Source organism: Salvelinus namaycush, chromosome 4, assembly GCF_016432855.1.
Source record: "Salvelinus namaycush isolate Seneca chromosome 4, SaNama_1.0, whole genome shotgun sequence".
Lineage (NCBI taxonomy): Eukaryota > Metazoa > Chordata > Actinopteri > Salmoniformes > Salmonidae > Salvelinus > Salvelinus namaycush.
In genome coordinates this window covers 49348419-49376225 of record NC_052310.1, presented here as the reverse complement: position 1 = coordinate 49376225, position 27807 = coordinate 49348419, and the positions used below count along the sequence as shown (strand labels likewise).

Here is a 27807-nt window from a genome sequence, read left to right as displayed (position 1 = left end):
TCAAACATGAAAACAACATCTTGCTTTTTGGTCTTAATTTGAGGTTAGGTTAAGGCATAAGGTTAACAGTGTGGTTATGGTTAAGTTTACGTTTAAAATAAGACTTTAAGAATATACATTGTAGAAATAGGCGGGCTTTAGCCATAATGATGATTTTGTGACTGTGGAAACTAGTGAAGACCCTGCTGCTGCCCCACAAACACTGCAGCTGCAGTCTCGTCTCCTCCACCGTACTGTCTGTCGCACACATAGCCATGGCGGACAGTGCAAGCGAGAGCGACACGGACGGAGCAGGGAGTAGCTCGGCTACACCTATGTCATCATCCGCCTCAAATTTGACCAAGCCGGGGGTAGTCATTTCACAGTTTCGATTAGAGGAGTTAACTAACCGATTAGCTTCACTACAACAGGAGAACAAAGTTCTTAAAATTGAGCTGGAGACGTTCAAACTCAAGTGCAAAGCACTACAGGGGGAGAATCGGGACCTGCGTAAAGCTAGCGTCACCATTGTGAGTAACTGGTGGTTTTTGTTGGTTAGCCTAGCTAGCTACATTTAAAAAAAATCACCTAACGTTATACACGCACGTTAAACATACGAAATTGCAACTAGGTTAGCCAACTAACGTTAGCTAGCTACCTACCTAGTAGCGAAATAAAGGCAACGTTGTTATGCTTGTTAAGAGGCTAGCTAGATAACTTAACTAGTTTAGTGAGCTAGCATAGCTAGTTGGTTAGCTTGGTAACCCGTTTTGTTTAGGTGATAACTAATGTAGTTTATTAGCTTGCTAGCCAATGTCCTGTTGTTAATTTGCAAACACCAATCCATTTGACAAATGTTGACCAAGAAGTTGACGTTTGTATCTAACTTACGTTAGAATGTTAGCTGTGTCATCTAAACTAGCCAACTAGTCCGCTATTACGAGGCTTTGGGTCGTCAACGTTATTTTTGTGCTTAACGTTACATATACCCCTTGACACAAACGTTGAATTTATAATAAATCATAACCTAGCTAGTTCAACAACACCTAGTATGCCTGTTTAAGCATCAGTAGACTGACATGGATTTGATTTCCTTTCTCCTCGTTCCCCTGTTTTGTGCCTCCACCACCCCTTTTTCTGTCTCTGTTTTCCTCGCCATGACAGTTGACAGTACAACATTTTTTATAGGTAGTTCCTCAACGTCAGTCACTCATTCAGTTAGTGCAATAGGCTACTTCTTGAGTCATTGATATGGGGGGTGGACTAACTGCTTCCTCTCTAGCTGACAGACCTTTAATGCAGCAAATCTCCACAGTGCTATTCCTTGTTTTTGTTAAGATACTACTGCGCCAATTAGAAAGCCATCAGCTTTATGAATAAGAATCCCATTTTTTAGCGAAGATAGCTGTGAGCTGAGCTGTGTGGTAGAAGCTGACATTCGATTGGCAAAAACAAATCACTTCATATGTTGCCATTGTTACCCAGTGCAAAAAAATGTTAAGCATCCCATAACACATTTATGACATGTATTCAGGTATTCAGTGAGCCATTTTGTTGTGAATGCCGCACTGATATTTTTGGTACATTTTGTCTTCTGTGACTGCAGCAAGCCAGGGCTGAGCAGGAGGAGGAGTTCATCAGCAACACCCTGTTCAAGAAGATCCAGGCCCTGCAGAAAGAGAAGGAGACCCTCGCCGTTAACTATGAGAAAGAGGAGGAATTTCTCACCAATGAACTGTCAAGAAAACTCATGCAAGTGAGTGACATCTGGAAAATAACTGACTCTGGGGCATTTAACTTATGCCAAGTATTTGTCGCAATGTCAACCTAAGGTTGTGTGTTTGAGTCAAGAACCAACAGCATTGGTTCTTGACTCAAGTTATTTTATTAACCGACCTCATCACTACTCTAAATGACTCGACTGACTACTCCTATTCCTGGTTTAGGCTATTTGGTCTCTTTTGCAACTGACCCATATTTTGCCTCGGCTCCATTGCTAATATGAGCTATTGACCCTTGTAGTACTGACTAATGGTTTGATGTACAAAGAAGAAGCATGAATCTCACTGGACCACTCGTGCGTTTTAACAAACCCAGGTTAAAGGTCAGACAGTCTAGAGGCTCTTGTTATCTGGCCTGTTTCATAACATAAAACAGACCCACTTCTGTTCCTATACTTTAGTGTCGACGGACACTCCTTAGCACATGTTCCCCTCACCAAGTGTCGTCATAAAACATGGACTTATCTAACAAACTTTTCCCCATGAATTTCATGTCAGTGGCCTGCACCAGGCTAGAACAACAATGCTAATGTGGATTTGAACTAGCAACCCTGTTCTACCACACCCCAGGCTTCAACAGTAAATAGTGGTTCATAGTATTAGTATTTTCAGTGGTATAGGCTACTACTACTATAAGGACAGGGCTGCCTCTATACCAGGGGTGGGCAATCATTTTGGGATGAGGGCCACAGGGATTTCGAAATTCAACGGAGGGCCGCACAGATTTTTCTTTGACCGATTTGTTAGTCAGTCTATTTACGGGCCAGAGAAAGGGCAGTTATTTGAAAATAGATAGGTCCATTATAATCTCTACATACAGTACCAGTCAAAAGTGTGAACACACCTACTCATTCAAGGGTTTTTCTACATTGTGTAGCATAATTGGCTAGCAGCATACCACTCTGCATCCCACTACTGGCTTGTTTCTGAAGCTAAGCAGGGTTGGTCCCTGGATGGGAGACCAGATGCTGCTGTAAGTTGTGTTGGAGGGACAGTAGGAGGCACCCTTTCCACTGGTCTAAAAAAAATATGTCCCAATTCCCCAGGACAGTGATATGGGACATTGCCCTGTGTAGGGTGCCGTCTTTCGGATGGGAAGTTAAACGGGTGTCCTGACTCTGTGGTCACTAAAGAGCTCATGGTACTTATCGTAAGAGTAGGGGTGTTAACCCTGGTGTCCTGGCAAAGTTCCCAATCTGGCCCTCATACCATCATGGTCACCTAATCCTCCCCAGTTTACAATTGGCTCATTCATCCCCCCTCTTCTCCCCTGTAACTATTCCCCAGGTCGTTGCTGTAAATGAGAATGTGTTCTCAGTCAACTTACCGGGTTACATAAAAAAGAGTAGTGCAGACATCAACTATGAAATAGCACATATGGAATCATGTAGTAACCAAAAAGTGTTAAACAATTCAAAATATATTTGAGATTCTTCAAAGTAGCCACCCTTTGCCTTGATGACAGCTTTGCACACTCTTGGCATTCTCTCAACCAGCTTCATGAGGAATGCTTAAAGGATTTCCCACATGCTGAGCACTTGTTGGCTGCTTTTCCTTCACTCTGCGGTCCAGCTCATCCGAAACCATCTCAATTGGGTTGAGGTCGGGTGATTGTGGAGGCCAGGTCATCTGATGCAGCAATCCATCACTCTCCTTCTTGGTCAAATAGCCCTTACACAGCCTGGAGGTGTGTTGGGTCATTGTCCTGTTGAAAAACAAATGATAGTCCCACTAAGCGCAAACCAGACAGGAGTGTGTTTCGCTGTGGTAGCCATGCCGGTTAAGTGTGCCTTGAATTCTAAATAAATCACAGACAATGTCACCAGCAAAGCACCCCCACACCATAACACCTCCTCCTCCATGCTTCACGGTTGGAACCGCACGTGCGGAGATCATCTATTCACCTACTCTGTGTCTCACAAAGACACGGCCGTTGGAACCAAAAATCTCAAATTTAGACTCATCAGACCCAAGGACATATTTCCACCAGTCTAATGTCCATTGCTCGTGTTTCTTCGCCCAAGCAAGTCTCTTCTTATTTGTGTCCTTTTAGTGGTGGTTTCTTTGCAGCAATTCAACCATGAATGCCTGATTCACGCAATCTCCTCTGAACAGTTGATGTTGAGATGTGTCTGTTACTTTTTATTTGGGCAGCAATCTGAGGTGTGGTTAACTAATGAACTGATCCTCTGCAGCAGAGGTAACTATGGGTCTTCCTTTCCTGTGGCGGTCCTCATGAGAGCCAGTTTCATCATAGCACATGACGGTTTTAGCGACTGCACTTGAAGAAACTTTCAAAGTTCTTGAAATGTTCTGTATTGACTGAACTTCATGTCTTAAAGTAATGATGGACTGTCATTTCTCTTTGCTTATTTGAGCTGTTCTTTTAGGGCTATCTTGTGTATATCACCCTACCTTGTCACAACACAACTGATTGGCTCAAACACATTAAGGAAAGAAATTCCATAAATTAACTTTTAATAAAGCACACCTGTTAATTGAAATGCATTCCAGTTGACTACCTCATGAAGCAGGTTGAGAGAATGCCAATTGTGCAAAGCTGTCATCAAGGCAAATGGTTGCTACTTTGAAGAATCTCAAATATAAAATATATTTTGATTTGTTTAACACTATTTGTTTAACTCATGATTCCATATGTGTTATTTCAGTTTTTTGATGTCTTCACTATTATTCTACAATGTAGATAATAGTAAAAATAAAGAAACACTCTGGAATAAGTGGGTGTGTCAACTTTTGACTGGTACTGTACTTTGTATCTTGTTTTACACTTTCAAGTGTCACCCAGAGTGGATTTTTGAAGTCCCGTGCGGGCCACATTTAATCGGCTTGGCGGGCTGGATGCGGGCCGCAGTTTGCCCACCCCCTAGCATAACCCCTACATCAGTGGTTCTCAAATCTCTCCTCCGGGACACATTCTGTTTATTTGAACTATTCCAGAGCTAGCACACCTGATTCAACTTGCCAACTAATTATCAAGCCCATGACTAGGTGAATCAGGTGAGCTAGTTCAGGGCTACAACAAAATTGTGAAACGTCTGGGCGTCCCCATTGAGAGGTTTGAGAGCCACTGCCCTAGAAGTCCTGTATCAACCTTCAAATACAGGCCTCTGTGGTTGTTTAAACAGGCAGCCCAATTCTCATTTTTATTTTCACTAATTGGTCTTTTGACCAATCAGATCAGCTCTTTTGCCAGTAATTGGGCAAAAGATCAGAATTGGGCTGCCTGTGTAAATGCAGCTTATGATGCTGCCCCTTTCTAAACTGTTATGAGGCTTCATAAGTCACATTTATCTTCAAACAAAACTCTTAGCTCTTGTTGTTAGTAAGTAAGATGGTATGCATGGCATCCAGTGGGTTTTCAGGCCAATTTAACCTCTCTGGGGTATGTGGAACGCTAGCGTCCCGCATGGCCAACATCCAGTGAAAATGCAGAGTGCCAAATTCAAATAAATTACTATAAAAATGTTACTTTCATGAAATCACACATGCAATACACCAAATTAAAGCTACACCTGTTGTGAATCCAGCCAACGTGTCAGATTTCAAAAAGGCTTTACGACGAAAGCACACCAAACGATTATGTTAGGTCAGTACATAGCCACAGAAAAACACAGCCATTTTTCCAGCCAAAGAGAGGAGTCACAAAAAGCAGAAATGGAGATAAAATGAATCACTAACCTTTGATGATCTTCATCAGATGACACTCATAGGACTTCATGTTACACAATACATGTATGTTTTGTTCGATAAAGTTCATATTTATATCCAAAAATCTCAGTTGACATTGGCGAGTTACGTTCAGTAATGTTTTGCTTCCAGAACATCCGGTGATTTTGCAGAGAGCCACCTCAATTTACAAAATTAAATACTCATCATAAATGTTGATGAAAATACATGTGTTATGCATGGAACTTTAGATAAACTTATCCTTAATGCAACCGCTGTGTCAGATTTCAAAAAAGCTTTACCGAAAAAGCACACCATGCAATAATCTGAGTACAGCGCTCAGAGCCCAAACAAGCCAAAAAGATATCCGCCATGTTGTGGAGTCAACAAAGTCAGAAATAGCATTATAAATAGTCACTTACCCTTGATGATCTTCATTAGAATGCACTCCCAGGATTCCCAGTTCCACAAAAAATGTTTGATTTGTTCGATAAAGTTAATTTATGTCCAAATACCTCCTTTTGTTCGCGTGTTTAGTACACAATCCTAACTGACGACGCGCTGGCAGGTCCAGGGGAAAGTTCAGACGAAATGTCATGTTACAGTTCGTAGAAACATGTCAAACTAAGTATAGAATCAATCTTTAGGATGTTTTTATCATAAATCTTCAATAATGTTCCAACCGGAGAATTCCTTTGTCTTCAGAAATGCAATGGAACGCAAGCTACCTCTCATGTGAATGCGCATGACCAGCTCGTCGCACTCTGCCAAACCTCTGACTCAACCCCCTCTAGTAGAAGCATCAAACAAGGTTCTAAAGACTGTTGACATCTAGTGGAAGCCTTAGGAAGTGCAATATGACCCCATTTCCACTGTATCTTGGATAGGCAAAGACTTGAAAAACTACAAACCTCAGATTTCCCACTTCCTGGTTGGATTTTTTCTCAGGTTTTTGCCTGCCATATGAGTTCTGTTATACTCACAGACATCATTCAAACAGTTTTAGAAACTTCAGAGTGTTTTCTATCCAAAGCTACTAATTATATGCATATTCTAGCTTTTAGGACTGAGAAGTAGGCAGTTTACTCTGGGCACCTTTTTATCCAAGCTACTCAATACTGCCCCCCTGTCCCAAAGAAGTTAAGAGAAAAGTTGTTGACATTCGATGTTGCCTGAAGCTGTTGATCATCTTTGGGAATACTGGCTGCACACTCCAGTCCTTTCTGTTGTGGTGTTTCTATGTTGTGGCCTAGGTAGCTTAGTGGTTAGACTGTAGGGTCAGTAACAGAAAGGTTGTTAGTTCGAATCCGCGAGCTGACAAGGTGAAAATAAATCTGTCGATGTGCCCTTGAGCAAGGCACTTAACCCTGATTGCTCCAGGGTCGCCATTGATATTGACAGACCCTGGCCGTGACGGTGTCTTAGGGGGAGTTGGGATATGCAAAAAAACAAACACATTTCCAATTCACACATGCAAATTAATACACACTTATACATATGTGAAATACAACAAATCTAAACACCCACCAAATTATAATTAAAGTCTGTGGCTCGATGAAATAGGCCAGTCTCTGCAGGGTGTACACTAACTGACTGTTCTTCTGAAGTTAGGGTCCACTGTACTGTAGTAATAGGCTAAGGTTAGGCTGTTAAATGGCGTCTAGCACTCAACTAAAATAGCCCAGCCCCCTGTTTTATTCATTTGTTTGTTTTATTTTGACCTGATGATTGGTCAGTATTCGTTAGTTATTAGCGAATTGGCCCTAATAAAAAACCATCTACATAATCCATCACACAATCGTCTTATTTTTAACAAGCTATGAGCCGCACCCTTTTTATTGGTATACTGCCAAAGGTGGTTACTTTGGCTGCTTTGGGCAATATCTAGCTGCACCGTCGCCATTTCACAAGACATTCTTCACCAGATCACAATCAGAGACAAGCAGTACCAACCCTTTACCATCTCTATAACACGGACCAATCAACATGTAGCCACAGTGCTCTAATGCCAATCTTTTCAGTGGTTGGAATTACTTGCATTGATTTCTCCTCCCCTTTTCCTCCCACAGTTACAACATGAGAAGGCTGAGTTGGAACAGCACTTGGAGCAGGAGCAGGAGTTCCAGGTCAACAAACTGATGAAGAAGATCAAGAAAATGGAGAACGACACAATATCAAAGCAGCTCACCTTGGAGCAGGTACAGTGACATTATAATGACACCACAGGCAGCTGGTGGACCTTAATTGGGGAGTACGTGCTCATAGTGTTGTTTGGAAATGAATGAATGGAAGGGTTTTAAATGCATCAAAACACAATAGTTTCCATGGTTTTGATACCATTCCAGTCACCCCATTCCAGCCATTTGTGTGAGCCGTCCTCCCCTCACCAGCCTCCTGTGAATGACGCCATGCGCAATGACATCGTCTTGGTGCAGCTGAGTCTATTCTATGAGGACATACTTTAAACATCACGTCAGCACTGCCACTTAAGAGAAAGTGCCATTACCGTGCTGGGGATGTATATATGTTTTTTGTGTGTGGGTGTGCATTTCTTTGTGCAAGATGTTCTGAAACTGAATATCTCTTTTCTGTCTTCCCTTTCTTTCCAGCTAAGGCGCGAGAAGATTGACCTCGAAAACACATTAGAGCAAGAACAAGAGGCTCTTGTCAATAGACTGTGGAAGCGCATGGACAAATTGGAGGCAGAGAAAAGGTACGATTTTATTATGTAACCGTATATTCTTTAGGAGTAGAGTAGTATGTGCACATCTAGCGAAACCTCGGTGCTGGATTCAGTGAATGGTTGAAAGTAAACAAAATGAAGCTTCATATTACTGTTGTATGCTCTTCAGTGATGATCTTTTATGAGGAAAGTAGTAATAATATATCGAATGGTTCTCTCCATCTTCCCTTACTGGCGGATCTGTTAACTTTGACAGAATCCTCCAGGAGAAGTTGGACCAGCCTGTGTCTGCTCCTCCCTCTCCCAGGGATGTTTCCATGGAGATCGACTCTCCGGAGAACATGATGCGGCATATCCGCTTCCTGAAGGACGAAGTGGAGAGACTGAAGAAGAGCCTCCGTACCACCGAGCTGCAGCGTGAGTGTCAAAGGCCGATGGTCAACGGTGAACTCATCATGACGTGACCTAGTTTCATATACCCCATAAAAATTCGTAAAAGCTTTGGTGCTCAAGAAGATCTACAGCCAGTTATTTTCAATTTGTTCACTGATTGTTACACGTGATCTTAGAACACCAGTGGTAGGTCACCGTAGAGTACTCCTCTTTTTACAGATACATGTCTATCATGTGTTTGAAAGGTCCATACACTTTCATTTAATTCAATTTGGGAACGATTAGTTCTACTACCACTCAAACAGATGTGGACACACTCGGGCCGTAGGGATGGCAGAGTCCATCAGTCTAAGAAATGTGCTGCAGAAATTGTATGTGGTGGCTATATTATGTAAGAACAATGGTGCAACACAAATAAAAATAATATTATTTTATAAAAATGCGCTTTCTCCCGCATTGGATAGTGGTCGCTGTCTGCGATCCTGAAACGCTGTTGAATTGGCGCCTTTTCCTAGACCATGTTGCTGTGTGCATAATAACAAAATGAACCAGCATATTGGTGTTGAGAACAATGCGGCAGCAGCATAGTTAGGAGACGAGAAAACAGCCCTTGCCTTGATTGTCTAAGAAAAGTGAGGAGAGACGAAACCCCAACTTAATTAGGTCTATAATCAATCAATCGCCTAACTGTTAAATGTGCCTGGCTTTATAAATCATCCATATACAGTACCAGTTAACAGTTTGGACACACCTACTCATTCAAAGGTTTTTCTTAATTTTTACTATTTTCTACATTGTTGAATAATAGTGAAGACATCAAAACTATGAAATAACACATATGGAATCATGTAGTAACCAAAATAGTGTTAAACAAATCAAAATATATTTTAGATTCTTCAAAGTAGGCTCCCTTTGCCTTGATGACATCTTTGCACACTCTCACAAAAACACAGCGGTTGGGACCAAAAATCGAAAATTTGGACTCATCAGACCAAAGGACAGATTAATGCCATTGCTCATGTTTCTTGGCCCAAGCAAGTCTCTTCTTCTTATTGATGTCCTTTAGTAGTTGTTTCTTTGCAGCAATTCGACCTTGAATGCCGGATTCACGCAGTCTCCTCTGAACAGTTGATGTTGAGATGTGTCTGTTACTTGAACTCTGAAGCATTTATTTGGGCTGCTTCTGAGGTGCAGTTTACTTTAATTAACTTATCCTCTGCAGCAGAGGTAAATCTGGGTCTTCCTTTCTTGTGGCGGTCCTCATGAGAGCCAGTTTCATCAGGATGATTGATGGTTTTTGCGACTGCACTTGAAGAAACGTTCAAAGTTCTTGAAATTTTACCTGTTGACTGACCTTCATGTCTTAAAGTAATGAAATTACACAAATTACCTTTTAACAAGGCACACCTGTTAATTGAAATTCATTCAAGGTGACTACCTTATGAAGCTGGTTGAGAGAATGCCAAGAGTGTACAAAGCTGTCATCAAGGAAAAGGGTGGCTACTTTGAAGAATCTCAAATTGAAAATATATTTTGATTTAACACTTTTTTTGGTTCCCACATGATTTCATAGTTTGTCTTCACTATCATTCTACAGTGTAGAAAATAGCAAAAAATAAATAAAAACCCTGGAATGAGTAGGTGTCCAAACTTAACTGGTACTGTGTATCTACAGAAATGAGACAGATCCTGCTTTTGTTGCCTGATTAAACACTCAATAGCCTACTGATTCCGTGAGCACCGAGCATCAGGCAACAATTTCACAAATTCAGCTGTTTTTAATCTTTGCTATGCTGTAATAAAGGCTTTACACTTATTTTTTTAGACCATGGTATTATTTATAATTTATTTAGTGTTTACAGTTTTCCAAATTGTCAAATTATATTTATAATGATAATAATAATAACCATCTTTCTGTGATATCCTTATTATTGTAATTATTATTATTGTCATCATAATACAAAGTAATGTCATCATCATTAGTAGGCTAAGTATAGCAGCCTTGTATAACCACCAGCTATATGCCTAAGAGCGCATCCTCTATGGTCTTAATACCGTAACTTACTTAGGTGTATACTTCAAAACTCATATACTGTAGGCTACTGTATCAATCAATCATTCATTTGTTCATGTCATCACACAGAATACGAGTCATTCATGATGTAAAATGCAATCAAGCATTTTAGTTTTAAAATAACAAAACGACCATTGAATAATTAGCGTTAACAATAAATAGGCCTAAACTGTTTCATTTTGAAAATTGCATTCACGAATGAATGTGACTGTTTTTAGTCTTTACTTTAATAAAGGATTTACCAAAAAAAACTAAACAAATGTTACAACAGACTCTCTGGTACACTTATAATGTGTTGTTTACATTGTTCCAAACAGATTTTTTTTTGTAATCTAACAGCACCTATTTGGCACACATAATATGCACGCAAAGCTTGCGCCATACCTTCTTTTTCTTGATCTCTTGTATTTTCCACTAGTCAAATTTATTCCACACATCAGACTTCCCCTTTACCTCCTGCGCAACCAGTAAACATTCCCCCGTTTCAAGTTTATTTTTCATGTCCTCTGCATCCATTTTGTTGTCACATGTGTTCAGAGTTTGCTATAACCAATTTATTTGTGATAATTATATGCTATAGGTCAGGCCCTATTGGTCACGTGCATGCGATGCATACATGTGTCACGTAAAGAGAGCAAGGGTTGAGGGAATAGGGAATGTTTTTCCTAAACAATTTAGGTAATTCTTTAACATAACTATTCAGTCAGAAATGGCTGTAATTATGTTGCCGCTTCAGCCACTAGAGGGAGCCGTCAGACCAATCTTTTGATCGCTCTAAAGCCTTCTTGGACCAGGGCTGTGGCAAAAATAATACTAAGAAGCTGATGAAATCATGGGCTTTGTTACCTCATAACCCTTTTTGTCATTAGAGACCATACCTGACCTATTTCACCTATGGGGCTAGTGTTACTTTGAAACAAGATGAACAAAGGGGATTTAGGTGCAATAGCTGCTGTACTATAGCAATAAAAAGCACATAAAAAAACACCAATGAAAGGCTAAGGAAAACAACTATTGAAGTGGTGCATTATAGAAAAGTACTTTTGGTAAGCACGTTAATTATAATATTGTCTAAAAACTTGTGTCTTTGCTCTCTCAGAACAATACATTGTTGTGAAATGACTCATTTCTGTGTAATGATGATGCATTTAGTTTTTAATGCAACTTTATTTGTCTGTCCCCTCCCAGACACAGAGAAGCGGGCCCAGTACATTGAGGAGGAGCGGCACATGCGTGAGGAGAACATCCGTCTGCAGAGGAAGCTGCAGAGAGAGATGGAGCGCCGCGAGGCCCTGTGTAGACAGCTATCTGAGAGCGAGTCCAGTCTGGAGATGGATGACGAGAGGTAGACATGAAACAGCAACCCATTAAACACTCTGTTCCAACTTCACCATCTCCAACCTAAGTTTAATTTCTATTCTACGGTCAGCCATGCATAGCCAAAAGTAAAATAAGCAACCCCACACTCTCACTTCCTCAATGTCACACTTGATACTCCAATGCTAGTACTTTCTGTTTCAGACAGCAAACCATTGCTCAAGGGATTGGGAGTGATATTTGGAGACATAAAATTATTGTCTAAACTGGTCTTTTCCTCCCTCAGGTACTTCAATGAGATGTCAGCTCAAGGCTTGCGAGCACGGACGGTATCCAGTCCCATCCCATACACTCCTTCCCCCAGCTCCAGCCGACCCATATCACCTGGTACGTACAGTACAGGAATACCGTGGCCCACGTCCAACACCTCATAATTACACCCTGTTTTATGAATATCTATTATGTCACTGGTTGAAGGAAGAGAAAGAGCCACGTCCATAAAGAGCACCATTGACTCTGACAGAGTTGTTGTATAATATAGTGTGATATGAATAGGTGTATTCATTTATATTTAGTTACTCATTAAGTCATATTTTATCTATCGGTGTATCAGGAACTCTCTGTTCCAGTTTGATATATCCTTACTGATAATTGAGTGAATTTAAGGTCACCTTGGTACAAGTCCTGTCTTGGTTGCCACTTGTTTTGAACATTGGGTTAACAGGTATATCAAAACAATAACTCTATTCTTAAATTTGTTCAATTCAATCCTATTTATATCCTTATCCCCAATCCCTAACCACATTTTTCCTTCTGAAAATGTCAGACATCATAAAGTTTGACAGCTTCTAAAGTTAATACCAATTGAGGGAGAAATTTGTTTGTTTTGGGTGACGTCCTTTGCCTGCAGCAAGTTACTTTTGAGTTTTCTTCTTAGCACATCCTGTTATGCAGATAGAGAGCTCCTGAAACACCCAGGCTCAGTATACAAGGCATCTCCTAAAAACCATGGTTCATGTTAACAGATCAGATGGAGTTTGTTTGTTTGTTTTGTCCAGGAAATGTTTTCAGGGGTATAATTAAAGGTCCAATGCAGCCATTTTTATGTCAGTATCAAATCACTTCTGGGTAACAATTAAGTACCTTATTGTGTTCAATTAAATGGTCAAATAGATACAAAAATTGTTTCTTAGAAGAGGGCTATTTCTCAAACAAGAATTTTGCTAGCACTGTCTAGGAGTGTCTGAGTGTGGAGGGGAAAACGGAAAATTAGCTGTTATTGGCAGAGGTTTGGAACTCTTATTGTTCTAACTAATTTATCACCTGGTGACGTTACCATGGAAAGCCATAACGCCACCCCACCAAAACAAGCTGATTTCAGATGGGGTTTTCAAACTTAAACTAGAAAGGCATTATCAATTTCATACTTATTCCAACCTCATAGTGTGGAACTATATGTAAAACACAGGAAATCAAGTATTTGACTGCACTGGGCCTTTAAGACCATGGAGCTCAAGTTCCAGTGTGATGCAAGGACTGTCAGTCTTCAAAACATGTTATTAGAGAATAGTTTTTTTTCTTCAGTAATGACATGGTGGTACTTCATGATATTAACTGACTGAAAGGTTACATTGATCACAAGCAATAACTGCAGCCGCCCCTGAGGATTAGTCTCTCACCTTGTATCACCCAATTAGGCCTACGTTACAACACTCTGAGACAAGCCACTGCCAATATCCAGTTGTGTATCTCCCATTCTCCAAAGAGCAACATTTTACATTAAAGCTGCTCCAGAGAAGTAAGTGTAAGGATGCTCCCTGGAATGACCAAAAATAGGGTAATGGGGTTTGATAAGACTCCATCATGGTAATTTGTCTGTTTATCTCTGACAGTCTGCAGTGTCAGACAGCTGGAGACATAATGAGCGAGTGTTAGCGTGGGCTGATAGCTCTGCTAGACATGGCCCTAGAAACGCTAAGCAGGCCAGGTTACCAAGCTACACTGTGTAAGGCTTCTGACGCTAATGACCCAAAGTAGCTGGCTGGATGATCACTGTGGCGTGCACCCAATTAGGAGTGTAAGTATAATGCCAGTTGTGGAAACAGCAAGCCCCAAATGCCCGTGTAATGTATTGATTGAAATGACCATGCTGTAACATGGTCAGCATGTTTCAACCAGCCTTTATGGTGTTTCCCAGTCATGTAGAGATGACTGGGAAACAAGGGTGGCAATATATTTGCCTGCAACTGTATTTCTGTGGCATGTACTTGGTATGAATGTGAGTAAAGTAAGTTTAAGGATCTCTAGGTGACTGGGAAACACCATAATGGCTGGTTGAAACATGCTGACCATGTTACAGCATGGTCATTTCAATCAATACATTTCAATCAACACTCCAGAACAGTCCAGTGTTTCTTCTTGAACTATTCCAGGGTGCTTTTGATGTGTGCTTGGGGTTGTTGTCCTGTTGGAAGACCCACAACCTTCAATAGACAGTTTTCTGACACTGGGTTGAACATTGCACTCCAAAACACCTTGATAATCTTCTGATTTCATGATGTATTGCACACGCTCAAGGCACCCAGTACCAGAGGCAGCAAATCAACCTAAGAGCATTATCGAACCTCCATGTTTGATTGTAGGGAGGGTCTTCTTTTCTTTGAATGCTTCATTTGGTCATTGGTAAACCTTTATTTATTTATTTACTTAAAACATTTTTTTACCCCTATGTCTCCCCAATTTCGTGGTATCCAATTGGTAGGGCTGGGCGATATAGCCAAAATAAACTCAGCAAAAAAAGAAACGTCCTCTCACTGTCAACTGCGTTCATTTTCAGCAACCTTAACATGTGTAAATATTTGTATGAACATAAAATTCAACAACTGAGACATAAACTGAACAAGTTCCACAGACTAACAGAAATGGAATAATGTGTCCCTGAACAAGGGGGGGTCAAAATCAAAAGTAACAGTCAGTATCTGGTGTGGCCACCAGCTGCATTAAGTACTGCAGTGCATCTACTCCTCGTGGACTGCACCAGATTTGTCAGTTCTTGCTGTGAGATGTTACCCCACTCTTCCACCAAGGCGCCTGCAAGTTCCCGGATATTTCTGGGGGGAATGGCCCTAGCCCTAACCCTCCGATCTAGCAGGTCCCAGACGTGCTCAATGGGATTGAGATCCGGGCTCTTCGCTGGTCATGGCAGAACACTGACATTCCTGTCTGGGAGGAAATCACCCATAGAACGAGCAGTATGGCTGGTGGTATTGTCATGCTGGAGGGTCATGTCAGAATGAGCCTACAGGAAGGGTACCTCATGAGGGAAGATGTCTTCCCTGTAACGCACAGCGTTGAGATTGCCTGCAATGACAAGCTCAGTCCGATGATGCTGTGACACACCGCCCCAGACCATGACAGACCCTCCACCTCCAAATCGATCCCGCTCCAGAGTACAGGCCTCGGTGTAACGCTCATTCCTTCGACGATAAACGCGAATCCGACCATCACCCCTGGTGAGACAAAACCGCAACTCGTCAGTGAAGAGCACTTTTTGCCAGTCCTGTCTGGTCAAGCGACAGTGGGTTTGTGCCCATAGGCGACGTTGTTGCCGGTGAGGACCTGCCTTACAACAGGCCTACAAGCCCTCAGTCCAGCCTCTCTCAGCCTATTGCAGATGATCTGAGCACTAATGGAGGGATTGTGCGTTCCTGGTGTTACTCTGGCAGTTGTTGTTGCCATCCTGTACCTGTCCCGCAGGTGTGATGTTCGGATGTACCGATCCTGTGCAGGTGTTGTTACACGTGGTCTGCCACTGCGAGGACGATCAGCTGTCCGTCCTGTCTCCCTGTAGCGCTGTCTTAAGCGTCTCACAGTACGGACATTGCAATTTATTTCCCTGGCCACATCTGCTGTCCTCATGCCTCCTTGCAGCATGCCTAAGGCACATTCACGCAGATGAGCAGGGACCCTGGGAATCTTTCTTTTGGTGTTTTTCAGAGTCAGTAGAAAGGCCTCTTTAGTGTTCTAAGTTTTCATAACGGTGACCTTAATTGCCAAACGTCTGTAAGCTGTTCGTGTCTTAACAACCGTTCCACAGGTGCATGTTCATTAATTGTTTATGGTTCATTGAACAAGCATGGGAAAAGTGTTTAAACCCTTTACAATGAAGATCTGTGAAGTTATTTGGATTTTTACGAATTATCCTTGAAAGACAGGGTCCTGAAAAAGGGACGCTTATTTTTTTTGCTGAGTTTATTATATCACGGTATTTTTAAATTTTTTATTGGAAGGTATGACTATATTTGACAGTATTTTTAGTTTTTGAATAATAAAAGTTCTACATTTGCTTTATGAGTAGTGAGTGATCCTAGGGTGGCAACACATACATTCTAAGTGATTTCAATGAGTCTTTCTCCATTCTGATTGTTTTATACTGTTCAATTCAACTTCAACCAAAACAAATTTCAGCACTTTTATCATTTCTGCATTTCCTGCACTCAATTGCAGTGGTGGAAAAAGTACCCAATTGTCATACTTCAGTAAAAAATAAAGATACGTTAATAGAAAATTACTCAAGTGAAAGTCACCCAGTAAAATACTACTTGAGTAAAAGTCTAAAGGTATTTGGTTTTAAATATACTTAAGTATCAAAAGTCAATGTAATTGATAAAATGTACTTAAGTATCAAAAGTAAAAAAATATATAAATAATTTAAAATTCCTTATATTAAGCAAACCAGATGGCACCATTTTCTTGTTTTTATTTATTTACGGATAGCCAGGGGCACACTCCAACACTCAGACATAATTTACAAACAAAGCATTTGTGTTTAGTGAGTCCTCCAGATCAGAGGCAGTAGATGACCAGGGATGTTCTCTTGGCAAGTGTGCCTTAGACCACTGCACCACTCGGGAGGCCGGTCATTGGTAAACCTAAGAAGACCCCACTGCTGAAGGAGACACAAAAAAAGCCTGATTTGAACTTTTCAAAAACCCACCTAAACAAGCCTAAATCCTGGGGAAAATGTTCTGTGGACTAATGAAACAAAATTAGAGCTCTTTGGTAATACAGATCAGCGCTGTATTTCATGATCACCAAATTAAGCGTTCAATGAAAAGAACATCTGGGAGGTTCGATATTGCTGTGGCCTTGATTTGCTGCCTCTGGTACTGGGAGCCTTGAACGTGTGGAAGACATCCATTAAATCAGCAGATTAGCAAGGTGTTTTGGAGTGCAATGTTGAGTCTGATGTTTAACCTAGTGTCCAAAAACTGAGTCTCCATTGAAGGTTGTCTGTCTTAGAACAAGACAACCCAAACACACATCAAAAAGGAATATTTCAATAAGAGGTTCTGGAGTGACCAGCGAAGAGTCCAGATCTGAATCACATCCATAACCTATGGCAATAGCTGAAAACAGAAGTTGGAGTGCACCCCTTAATAATTGAAGAATTAGAGCAGTTTGCTGCAGAAAAGTGGGCAAAATTGCCAGTTAAAAAGTGGCAACAAGCTCATTGAGTGTCTGCAGTTATCTTGGCCAAAGGCTGTTCAACCAAGTACAAGCTCCGGGGTGCCAATAATTTTGTCCATGCTATTTGTCTAAATAAAAAATGTAAACTTAGGTTTACAAAAATACAATTGGTTCTGCAATGTTGAAAATCCAATAACAAGGTGAGGGGACCAAACAAATTGGTTTTTTTTTTCAATTTGACCTTATTTTTTAAGAAATAGGGAATTATTCAACAGAAGTGCAAGGGTGCCAATATATTTGGCTGCAACTGTACATGGAATTCAGAGACATAAAATACATTACAAACTAAATGGTTTTGTCTTCTTCCAGGTCTGTCATACGGTAGTCACACAGTTGGGTTCACTCCCCCGGCCACTCTGTCCAGAGCCGCCATCTCCCACTTCAACGCCCCAGCCCTGCACATCCACGGAGGATCCTCCCACTGCGTAGCGGTGAGTCTGCTTCACTCCTATCAGACCACCAATGGGCACCAATGAACTAGCAAAACTAAGCTATATAAGCTGCACCATGAAAAATAATGGGGTTGATGTGTAGATGGATGAATGCCAGTTATTCTCTAAATGGCGCAGACAGCTTTATCAGATGGTACTAACACAAAATGTCCCGGATCTAGATATCATGGGAGTGTTGTTGTGTATATTGATCCTTGCTGAGATGTAGCAATAGTGAAGAATGGATCTCCTACCAATACCATGGAGAAGGGCTGGTGTAAGTGGGCCATTAATCTTTATGGTGTGTTCATGAGTATCTAATCTGGGTCACATCTTCATTTGTTTGGTACAGTATAAAGCTCCTGTGTCTGTCATCTTACATGACTAGCCTTGATGGTATTCCACGTATGGTAGTTTTATTAGTCCCCCCCCCCCCCCCCCAAGTTTTCTGAGGAATAAATAAATTGTTGTTGGACATAAGACTGTAAAAACACCGGGAAATCAGCTCCAAGTTATATTCCCACGCATAATAGAGAGTCGCGTGATCATATAGCAAGGTTTGAAATAATTGTTTTAGTCAAATATTATATCTGTTTGGGATTCTTGCGGTCAATTTGCAATCTACAAATTATTTGTAATTATGTTCTGGAACCCCGACCATGCGCTCAAGAAAAAAATTGTCCCCTGCTGAATGTAGTTGATGATCCCTGGACTATATGAATGTTCTATCAAATGAGGTCTTTTCAATAAACAGTCCAGGAGTCAGTCTGAGCAAGCAGATTTGTATGGTGTGCAGGGTTTTTTTTCTGTATCAAAAAGGGGCATAGGTGATGGGCGTGGTAATGGGTGAGGTCTGCGCAGCTGAATTTCTCGATGGCGGAGCAGAGAATTGTTTGCATTTTAAAGTTAATTTAATGCGATTCTACATATTCTGCCATGAGCTAAGAGAATGTTGCCCTTTTTAAAGCTAATTTCCTGCAATTTTATGCATTTTACCATGGCTAATGCTGTGTTCTTATGCTCAAACATAATAACAATCAATACTGCTAAATTCATTGCTTGTGGAATTGAAGAATGCTCTTCATTTAAAAGCTTGTATTTCAGTTCTCACACCGTTTGGCACAATCTTGTGGGACCTCCCTGCCTGTGTTTAATTGTCCTCCCAGTGCCTGTTATCAACTTAGGAGGTCCTCTCCCAGTGCCATCAGGGTGGTAATGACTGTGGTGGCGGCAGGGATCAGCCCAATCTGACACAGCTCCCTGTGACCTGTGTCTCCCGTTCAACCACTCATTACCACAGGCTTTAGGAAATTCCATTCCCTCTCACTTTCCTGTTACCGCTGTTCGGGTCACTCTGTCCCATCATTCATTCCATTGCTGCGCAATAGGACCTGGGAGCAGCCTAAGTCAATATGGATTAGCCTATTAATTGCAAATGGACACTAAAATATACCCAAGTTCTGAGTCTGAGTACTGAGTAGAACATTTTGTAATTACATCAGTGACTGTCTTCTGCAGACGCCTCCGGCTCCGTGTCAACATCGGCTAGGTTTCCATCCAATTGGCGACCAGATTTTCATGCAAATATTCAAGAATCTGCATTAAGAAAATATGCAAATTTTCCCACCAGTGGTGTTTCCACCAAATGGATTTGTTGCGGATAAAAATCAGTGTGTGATGATGTAGTGCACACAGAATTTACTTTTTCGCTTATGTTTTCATGTACAGAATAAAAATCTAAAGTTGAGTATGTTTCCATTGCATTTTCAACTCTACCCATAGTTTTGTCCAAAAACTGTTGCGTTAAATATCAAATGTGCTCCCTTTGGTTTTAGCTGATGCGCTCTAGCCAACAGCTTGCATATACAGTGGGGGAAGGCTAATCTACATGATGAGATTATTATGGATAACAGCAAGAAAATGTATATTTGTCAAACAACAGTCAATGATCGATCATCATGTCACCAGAATACGACCCTCAATATTTATTGGAAAGGAGCATCAAGATCACTGTGCACTTTCACCGCCCTGTGAAGTTCATTTATTTCATCTGTAGCCTAATAAACTGCATGGTTTTCCGAGTTATAGTGGGAGGACCACACAACATATCATCGCGTGACTCCAAGTTTACTTTGATATGATGGTTGTTATATCAATATTTGGTCATAAAGGCATTTAACGCCATCTCTCGCATAATTCATTTTACAGTCACAAAAAGATCCTACCATGTCGAACGAACAAATTCTGTCGGCATTTATAAAATTGTACCGAAATTCCTGTTTCCATCACAGCTGCCGTGATTTTTTTTTTTTAATATAGAGTAGGACTTTACTTGCATAAAAACTGTGGATGGAAATGTGGGAGCCTAGTGTCTCTGTACAGTGAAGCCATTCCCTGGGGTTATGGAGACCGGTTAGGTAATATTGATTTCCTGTGTCTGACTGGCTGCTGGGAGAAGTCACAGGAGTTCAACCTCCTTTCATCAGGTACCAGGTCCACCCTCAGGGTTGAAACAGTTTTCAGCTCAGAGATGACTTTGTGAGCTGAACACTCTGCTTCTTTTCAGTGACTTGCGATCGCCCTTTGAAAAAGTGACACAAGCACTCTTTTTTGTGTGTGTTTCCATGGTAACATTGAGTGCTCCAGAGATGAGCATTACTTTTTTTGTCCGTATGTGCCTCTGAAGTGTGTTGGTTTCTGGGTGGCAGCCGTCATTAGAGATCCTAGAGCTTATCAGTAGTAAGTGGTGGTGACAAGGTGCATCAGGCCAGCCACCCAGACACTCATCAAAGCCAGGGTGTATTCGCCAGCGCTTTGGCACCAGCAGTATTTGTTTATGACTCACCAATGCTCACGTAAGAAGGGGAACTGTTTACGGAAAGGTATTTGAAGGTGTTCGATTTATAATAGAAGATTTTTGAGAATGGGGTCTTTTTTTTAATGAGAATTGACGTGACTGAGTGTTTCTTATCGCCCTCTTGTCTTCCCTCTTTTCTTCAAAACAGAGGCCCTCCCCAAGAAGAAGCACCAGCCCAGACAAATTCAAACGTCCGACACCGCCGCCCTCCCCCAACACGCACTCAGGGGCGCAGCCTCTGCACCCGCTCCCCCCGCCAGCCCAGCCGATGGTCCAGTCCATGTCCTCTCCTGCAGCTATGTCGCAGCATGCAGCGCATCCCCCCTCCCAGCCTTAACATGTGCTATGCCATGCTACACTACTTCGACAACCAGGGAGTTGAAACCCCACAGAGCAAGTTTCTACGAGCCGGCAGAAGACCTGAAGCAACATGGGGCGTTCTAAGGAATTTACTGACGTTAACTGCGCTTCTTCTGGGATTTGTAGGCTGATATCTGTTCACCTTGTCTTGTACATGTTTGTTTTTTGCTTGGAACTGTTGACGATTGGAATTATTGTGGCGCTAACAACCAACACGTATGGTAACAATGTCTTGTAGTGGTGTTTGTGGGCTGGATGTGTTGGATCCCTTCCATGTCTGCAATACCACATTCCAACTGCAGTAATGTGCACACCCCACCCCCTAGTTCAAAAGCAACTTAATCAATTGCATCCCAGTAAGAATCGCTTAAGTCGGTAAGATGTATTGTAAAAGAAAGCTCAGCTTTAGGAGTAACCTAGATATAGGGCATTGATGATGGGAGGGAGCTAGCGCAGAGATATGTTGACATTTTGATTCTGAAAGACACTGCTTGCCACACTGCTCGTAAAAATAAAAAAAAATTAAAAAAAAGGATGGACACTGGTACATAAACCACAGATAAATGTTGGCTTTTGAGGTATTCAAATGTAGTCTGAGGTGTTCCAATATATGTAGTCATGTACTCTTGCGTCTCTTTCTCTCTTCCACAGCTCTATCTCTGGTGTGGTTATAAAAGATTGTCATCCCTATGGATATTCCTCATCAGACAAAAATGTAATGCTCTTTACACTAAATATACTGATATAACATTCTAAATGAATGGTACTGTTGAATGACATTTCTATGTATGATTAAAAGCTCTTAAGAAGATGACTCTAATTTTAGTGTGTTGTACTTTGTTTTTACAAAATGTGGCAACTGACTGTTGGTAATGTTTTCAGTTCTACTGGAGGTTGTCATGTGTGAACCAGTGAAAGACTGACAGTGTTTATCCTTCATTCTGCTCTATTTTTTATTTGAATACCAGCATTGAATACACACATAACCGTGGCTTATCTGAAGCATGCACTGTTCTGTAAAATCATGTGTTCCAGTCACACTTGTTTTTGGCATAAGCCTGAGCTGAACTTCACACAAGTTACGCAAGATGAACTTTTGGCACTAATAAAGTAATTGACTGGAAATTACATGTTCAAAGGTGTGAATGTGTTATTGTCTGTAATGTCCTTAATGTCTTGCCCTTTGATTTCCATGATGGTTTCCAGATCAGAGTCCTAAAAACACACCTTCACTTCCAACATTCCAGTGTTTTCTTGGTGGCAGAGAACCTAAATCTTACTCTGGCTTCAGCCAAATGCTATCCTACTCTGGCGAGGAACTATGTTATTCACAATATCGGAACCACTTCACAGACTGTTCAGTAATCCCCTGTTCTCTTTTAGCCGCTGTGCATGTGATACTAGCTACATAAAAATAGCCTTCCCCGGCTTTCTCCTGTTACCCCTTAACACCCTGAACTGATGTTAATCTAGCTTCAAAAATATTTCATTTTAAGTAGCTCTCTTAATAGCTCACCTCTCGCCCCTGGCTGTGCACCCATAACCAAACGTCAAGTCCACTTGGTTCGGACTGGTTCAAGCCAGTCAGGAGAGCGGCTTTTCATGACTCCACTCATCAGGGAGATTACTGTGATAAACGTTTATAATGTCATTACAATAACCCCAAGAACTGGGTGGGAACTTGATCCTACAGAAATGTAGGCCTCAGGTCAGGGGTAGACCGGAGAGACTGACTCACATTTGAGTCAAAAGAACAACCATTAAAACAATGTATGCGATAGCCATGTTGAAAGAGCTGTTTTCAGATGTGATATGATAGACACCTCTGTGTGTAATTTTTCATCATACAGCATGCTGTTGCAGAGCTAAGCAACTCAAACTAATCCAAGCAGGAATCCAGATTGGACTCTGAAAGGAGTCATGCTGTGAGACTCTGTGCCCTTTAATCTGGGGCTCTCGGAACCTGGTGGCAGAGCAAACACTGGCGTTTATTCACCCGTGGGGCGGCTCTGTTTTCAACAACAGACCCTCTCACCCTGATTGGTTTCATGCAACTGAACAGCTGGTTCCTGCTCTTGAGGTCTCTGTTGGTGTGAATGTGGACAGATGATGCTGCGAGAAAGGGAAAATATTTAGCCTCCCTAAAGGTGTCAGTCTTGGACATCTTCCCAGAGCTGCTGGGAGATGTGTGTTAGTATCTTTTCCAACTAAAGTAATGAGGCATACATTTGCTGAAATATCATTCACCACTTCCCCTTTGACTTTTGGAGGGTCATGTCAGCAACATAGTGGAGTTCTCCATAGCCGGTTTGGTCTAACATTGGTAGGCTACATCATGTCCAGAACAAACACACATACAGTACATTCGGAAACTATTCAGACCCCTTGTATTTTTTCCACATTTCGTTATGTTACAGCCTTATTCTAAAATGATTAAATAGCTTTTTTCCTTCATCAATCTACACACAATACCACATAATGACAAAGCAAAAACACGTTTTTAGACATTTTTGCAAATGTTTTAAAAATAAAAAACATCACATTTACTTAAGTATTCAGACCATTTACTCAGTACTTGGTTGAAGCCCCTTTGGCAGCGATTACAGCCTGTAGTCTTCTTGGGTATAACGCTACAAGCTTGGCACACCTGTATTTGGGGAGTTTCTCCCATTCTTCTCTGCAGATCCCCTCAAGCTTTGTCAGGTTGGATGGGGAGCGTCTCTGCACAGCTATTTTCAGTTCTCTCCAGAGATGTTCAATCGGGTTAAAGTCCGGGCTCTTGCTGGGCCACTCAAGGACATTCAGAGACTTGTCCTGAAGCCACTCCTGCATTGTCTTGACTGTGTACTTAGGGTTGTTGTCCTGTAGGAAGGTGAACCTTTGCCCCAGTCTAAGGTACTGTGTGCTCTGGAGCAGGTTTTCATCAAGGATCTCTCTACTTGGCTCCGTTAATCTTTCCCTCGATCCTGACTAGTCAGCCAGTCCCTGCAGCTGAAAAACATCCCCACCTCCCCAGAACCTCCGTCCCAGTCTCAAATCTCTCGAAGACAAACAGGTTTCCCTCAAGAATTTCCCTGTATTTAGCACCATCCATCATTCCTTCAATTCTGACCAGTTTCCCAGTCCCTGCCGATGAAAAACATCCCCACAGCATGATGCTGCCACCACCATGCTTCACTGTGGGGATGGTGTTCTCGGTGTGATGAGAGGTGCTGGGTTTACGCCAGACATAGCGTTTTCCTTGATGGCCAAAAAGCTAAATTTTAGTCTCATCTGACCATAGTACCTTCTTCCATATGTTTGGGGAGTCTCCCACATGCCTTTTGGCGAACACCAAATGTGTTTGCTTATTGTTTTCTTTAAGCAATGGCTTTTTTCTGGCCACTCTTCCGTAAAGCCCAGCTCTGTCGAGTGTACAGCTTAAAGTGGTTCTATGTACAGGTACTCCAATCTCCACTGTGGAGCTTTGCAGCTCCTTCCGTGTTATGTTTGGTCTCTGTGTTGCCTCTCTGATTAATGCCCTCCTTGCCTGGTCTGTGAGTTTTGGTGGGCGGCCCTCTCTTGGCAGGTTTGTTGTGGTGCCATATTCTTTCCATTTTTTAATAACCGATTTAATGGCGCTCCGTGGGATGTTCAAAGTTTCTGATATTTTTTTATAACCCAACCCTGATCCGTTCTCCACAACTTTGTCCCTGACCTGTTTGGAGAGCTCCTTGGTCTTCATGGTGCCACTTGCTTGTTGGTGCCCCTTGCTAAGTGGTGTTGCAAACTCTGGGGCCTTTCAGAACAGGTGTATATAAACTGAGATCATGTGACACTTAGATTGCACACAGGTGGCCTTTATTTAACTAATAATGTGACTTCTGAAGGTAATTGGTTGCACCAGATATTTTTAGGGGCTTCAAAGGGGGTGAATACATATGCATGCACCACTTTTCCGTTGTTTATGTTTTAGCATTTTTTGAAACAAGTAATTTTTTTAATTTCACTTCACCAATTTGGACTATTTTGTGTATGACCATTACATGAAATCCAAATAAAATCCATTTAAATTTCAGGTTGTAATGCAACAAAATAAGAAAAATTCCAAGGGAGATGAATACTTTTGCAAGGCACTGTACCTTGTCACAACACAACTGATTGGCTCAAACACATTAAGTAGGAAAGAAATTCCACAAATTAACTTTTAATAAGGCACACCTGTTAATTGAAATGCAGTCCAGGTGACTACCTCATGAAGCTGGTTGAGAAAATGCTAAGAGTGTGCAAAGATACCATCAAGGCAAAGGGTGGCTACTTGAAGAATCTCAAATATAAAATATATTTGGATTTGTTTAACACTGTTTTGGTGACTACATGATTCCATATGTATAATTTCATAGTTTTGATGTATTCACTATTATTCTACAATGTAGAAAGTATTTAAAAAATAATGAGTAGGTGTGTCCACTCTTTTGACTGGTACTGTATGTAGCTATTTCTGTTTTTCATACCACAAATATCAAGTCCTTACATACTGTATATGGCCCATATGCAGGCTTGGGTAGGTTAGTTTCTAAATGTAATCTGTTACTACTTACCTGTCCACATTTTTTATCAGTAACGTAACTTTGGGATTTCTCAAACTAAATAACGGAATCTGATTACTTTGTTACTTTTGGATTAATTTCCTTTTAAGAGGCCTTAGGTTACAAAAAGAAAACTTGCTCTTTTTTTCAATGAATGTCATTGATAAAGCAGAAAGGTTTAATGTATTTTTGTGTCCAACATCTTTTCTGAATTTAAAACTAATCCAAGAAGTAATCATCTAGGTTTTTATAAGTACACTCCATGACCAAAAGTATGTGGACACCTGCTTGTCGAAGATCTTATTCCAAAATCATGAGCATTAATATGGAGTTTGTCCCCCTTTGCTGCTATAACAGCCTCCACTCTTCTGGGAAGGCTTTCCACTAGATTTTTGGAATATTGCTGCAGGGACTTGCTTCCATTCAGACACAAGAGCATTAGTGAGGTCGGGCTCTGATGTTGGGCGATTATTCCTGGCTCACAGTCGGCGTTCCAATTCATCCCAAGTGCCTTCGATGAGGTTGAGGTCAGGGCTATGTGCAGGCCAGTCAAGTTCTTCCACACCGATCTCTACAAAACATTTCTGTATGGACCTTGCTTTGTGCATGTGGGCATTGTCATGCTGAAACAGGAAAGTCCTTCCCCAAACTGCTGCCACAAAGTTGGAAGCATATAATCATCTAGAATGTCATTGTATGCTGTAGCGTTCAGTTTTCCCTTCTCTGGAACCATTAAAAACAGCCCCAGACCATTATTCCTCCTCCACCAATTTTTACAGTTGGCACTATGACTTCGGGCAGGTAGAGTTCTCCTATCATCCGCCAAACCCAGATTCATCTGTCAGACTGCCAGATGGTGAAGCGTGATTCATCACTCCAGAGAAAGTGTTTCCACTGCTCCAGAGTCCAATGACGGCGAGCTTTACGACACTCCAGCCGACGCTTGGCATTCCGCATGGTGATCTTAGGCTTGTGTGCAGCTGCTCAGCCATGTCAACCCATTTCATGAAGCTCCCGACGAAGAGTTATTGTGCTGACGTTGCTTCCAGAGAACTCAGTAGTGAGTGTTGCAACCGAGGACAGGCAATTTTTACTTGCTACGCGCTTCAGCACTCAGCGGTCCCATTCTGTGAGCTTGTGCGGCCTACCACTTCACGGCTGAGCTGTTGTTGCTCCTAGACGTTTTTACTTCACAATAACAGTACTTACAGTTGACCAGGGCAGCTCTAGCAGGGCAGAAATTTGACGGACTGACTTGTTGGAAAGATGGCCTCCTATGACGGTACCATGTTGAAAGCCACTGAGCTCTTCAGTAAGGCCACTACTGATAATGTTTAACTATGGAGATTGCATGGCTGTGTGCTCGATTTTATACACCTGTCAGCAACAGGTGTGGCTGAAATTGCTGAATACTCTCATTTGAAGGGGTGTCCACATACTGTTGTATATATAGTGTATCTGTAATCTGTTTACAATTTTTTTAGCAGATAATGTAACTGATTACAGTTCATTTTTTTGCAATTTCAGACTACATGTAACTTATCAGATGTAATCAGTTATTCCTTAACCCTGCCCATATGTAAGGACTTCAGAAAGTATTCAGACCCCTTCACTATTTCCACATTTTGTTAGTGACAGCCTTATTCTAAAATGGATTTTAAAAATTGCATCAATCTACCCCATAATGACAAAGCAAAAACTGTTTTTTTTTAGAAATGTTTGCTAATTTATAAACAATAAAATACAGATACCTTATTTACATAAGTATTCAGACCCTTTGCTTTGAAACTCTAAATTTAGCTCAGGTGCATCGTGGTTCCATTGATCATCCTTGAGATGTTTCTACAACTTGATTGGAGTCCACCTGTGGCAAATTCAATTGATTGGACATGATTTGGAAAGTCACACACCTATCTATATAAGGTCCCACAGTTGAAAGTCCATGTCAGAGCAAAAATCAAGCCATGAGGTCAAAGGAATTGTCTGTAGAGCTCAGAGAGAGACAGGATTGTGTCGAGGCTAAGGTATGGGGAAGGGTACAAAAACATTTCTCCAGCATTGAAGGTCCCCAAGAACACAGTGGCCTCCATCAGTCTAAAATGGAAAAAGTTTGAAACCACCAAGACTCTTCCTAGAGCTGGCCGCCCG

At 41.4% G+C, this 27807-nt stretch overlaps 1 protein-coding gene across 1 annotated transcript; it reads left to right on the top strand.

The window, feature by feature from the left end:
- LOC120046588 (coiled-coil domain-containing protein 6-like) lies at positions 1-22219 on the top strand. The gene is made up of 9 exons (XM_038991953.1): positions 1-509; positions 1586-1735; positions 7517-7645; positions 8057-8160; positions 8387-8547; positions 11786-11942; positions 12201-12301; positions 17753-17874; positions 20880-22219. Exons 1-9 carry the CDS (start codon positions 255-257, stop codon positions 21066-21068), a joined length of 1368 nt encoding a protein of 455 aa, XP_038847881.1. The 5' UTR covers positions 1-254; the 3' UTR covers positions 21069-22219.
- The last annotated feature ends 5588 nt before the right edge of the window (positions 22220-27807 follow it).

What these genes read in the sequence shown, in the direction of transcription:
- LOC120046588 (XM_038991953.1), top strand. Translation starts at nt 255, where the DNA reads ATGGCGGACAGTGCAAGCGAGAGCGACACGGACGGAGCAGGGAGTAGC. An exon ending in AAATTGGAGGCAGAGAAAAG is followed by an intron (nt 8,161 to 8,386) that starts GTACGATTTTAT and finishes TAACTTTGACAG; the next exon opens with AATCCTCCAGGAGAAGTTGG. An exon ending in CCGTACCACCGAGCTGCAGC is followed by an intron (nt 8,548 to 11,785) that starts GTGAGTGTCAAA and finishes GTCCCCTCCCAG; the next exon opens with ACACAGAGAAGCGGGCCCAG.